At 69.1% G+C, this 1,843-nt stretch overlaps 1 protein-coding gene across 1 annotated transcript in view; it reads right to left on the bottom strand.

The window, feature by feature from the left end:
* The window catches only part of RNF123 (ring finger protein 123), a 26,986-nt gene that overhangs the window by 13,774 nt on the left and 11,369 nt on the right, over window positions 1-1,843 (bottom strand). Inside the window, exons 13-17 of the mRNA XM_014538995.1 lie at window positions 1,703-1,837; window positions 1,506-1,577; window positions 1,177-1,297; window positions 674-775; window positions 1-80 (exon numbers count right to left, since the gene is read on the bottom strand). Of these exons, the coding sequence (XP_014394481.1) occupies window positions 1-80; window positions 674-775; window positions 1,177-1,297; window positions 1,506-1,577; window positions 1,703-1,837 (510 nt within the window). The remainder of the gene's footprint in view (window positions 81-673; window positions 776-1,176; window positions 1,298-1,505; window positions 1,578-1,702; window positions 1,838-1,843) is intronic.

The following is a 1,843-nucleotide window of genomic DNA, read 5'->3' as shown; positions in this document are numbered from 1 at the left end:
GTCCTCGTCCAGGTCGTCCATGGTGGCCGCCTGCAGCTCCAGGGGGTCGATCAGGATGTTGGCCTTGGACGCCAGGTCATCTGGGAGGAACGGCAGGGCTCTCAGCCCAGTCCGGCCACCCGTCCCCTTTCCTGGCCCTCACCCCCCTCGAAGCACAGCCGCAGCCCGACCTCCCCGCTGCCGGCAACGAGCTTACAGTCCCTGTCGGAGGCTCTGCCCTTGCACCCCGGCCTCATTTCCCGGCCCCCGGCTTCGCTCTTCCTCTCGGGGCACCCCGCTGCGTCCCCTGCGCCTGGGCCGTCTGCTCTGGCCCCCCTGCGTGGCCTGCACTGTGCTCTCAGCCCTGGCCCTGCAGCCTCTCGTGCTCACCCCTCAAAACAGCTCAGGCAGCAACTCCAGCCCCGGCACCTCGCCCAGAGCCCAGGGTCCCCACTCTGTCAGCACACGTGCCCGCCTCACTGCAGGGCTCCCAGAGGCCCCCCCGGGGTGGGGGTGGGGGTGCTCCAGGGAAGGGACAGCTGGACCCAAGACAAGAGGCCAGTGGGCAGAGCCGCCTCTCCCGCCCGCAGGCCGGTGCTCGGGCGCCCTCTAGTGGACACAGGTAGCTCGGCACGCACCGCAGAGCCGGCTCCCTGTCCACCCAGCCCGACCTGTCCCCACCGGCCGCACGCACCTTTGAGGGTCTTGCGGAGGTGAGAGAGGAGGCCGCCGAGGCGCTGCTGGTCGAAGTAGTCCACCTTGCCGTTGTAGAAGACCTGGGGCGGGACGTAGGCCTCTGCGCGAAGCCGGCGGCCGGGCCGGCAGTCAGACCCGCAGGGACCCTCCCCGAGGCTGCCCCCTCCACTCTGGCCTCGCACAGAGGGGACCCCTGGGTGGTACCAACCCCCCAGGCGCACAGTGTGGCCTCGGCTACCTCCACCCTGCCCCATCCCAGGTCAGTGCCAGCAACGGCACAAACTGGGGTGAAGGGGGCGCTCAGGGGAAAATGAGAGCCTGGCCCCCGCGGGGTCTCCCCCAGTGCAGGGCGCCTAAAGCTTCCCCCGACCCCTAAGGGCTGTGTCCCTCACAAACACAGGGCCCAGCACCTCGGAGCCCAAGGAGCCCCGGCCCAGGACTGCAGACCACCCCAGGGCTGGCTGGCCCTGCCGGCCTCGAAGCCGGGCCTGGCCCACTCACCCTCGCTGACGGAGGCGTGGGGGTTGGAAGCCTTGTACTCATCCCAGTAGCCGCGCAGGGCGGAGATCAGCCGGTGCAAGAAGCAGACCATGTACTCAGGGGGGCAGAGCAGGGGTATGTTCTGTGGGCACAGGGCACAGACATGCCGCTGCTCTAGCCCAGAGCCCAGCCCACGCCTCATCCGAAGCTTTCCCAGGGTCCTCGCTGGGCAGAGGGCAGAGGACCAGGGCTCAGTGGGAAAAAGGAGGCGGAGAAGGGGCAGAAGCCCAGGGGCAGAGCCTGCAACCCAGCCAGGGCCACGGTGGGCTGCCCGCCTGGCGGACACCTACCCCCCGGCCGCTGGCATTCTCCTGCAGGAACTTCCGGAACTTGGTCAGGAAGATGTACCTAGAAGCTTCGCCCTTCGGGGGCGGGAGATGAAGCTGTGATGAGCTGAGGATGCTGCTCCAGGCCGGACTAGCCCGTGCTGGGAGCTGGGTTCGCCCCGCCCGCTGGGCCAGGGACCCTCACAGGCGCCTGGACTCACCCCATTCTCATCCTTATTGTTCAGCAGCAGCTTCAGGATCTGGACCTGCAGTTCTTCCACCACTGGGGCGGGCGGGGAGCGGACACTGAGCCCGCAGAGCCCCGCCCTCGGGCCCCGGGGCAGGAGGGGTGCAGGCTGGGA

This window comes from Myotis brandtii, unplaced genomic scaffold (assembly GCF_000412655.1).
Source record: "Myotis brandtii unplaced genomic scaffold, ASM41265v1 scaffold207, whole genome shotgun sequence".
Taxonomy (NCBI): Eukaryota; Metazoa; Chordata; class Mammalia; order Chiroptera; family Vespertilionidae; genus Myotis; species Myotis brandtii.
The sequence above is the reverse complement of the archived record's forward strand: the minus strand, read 5'-3'. Positions and strand labels throughout refer to the sequence as shown.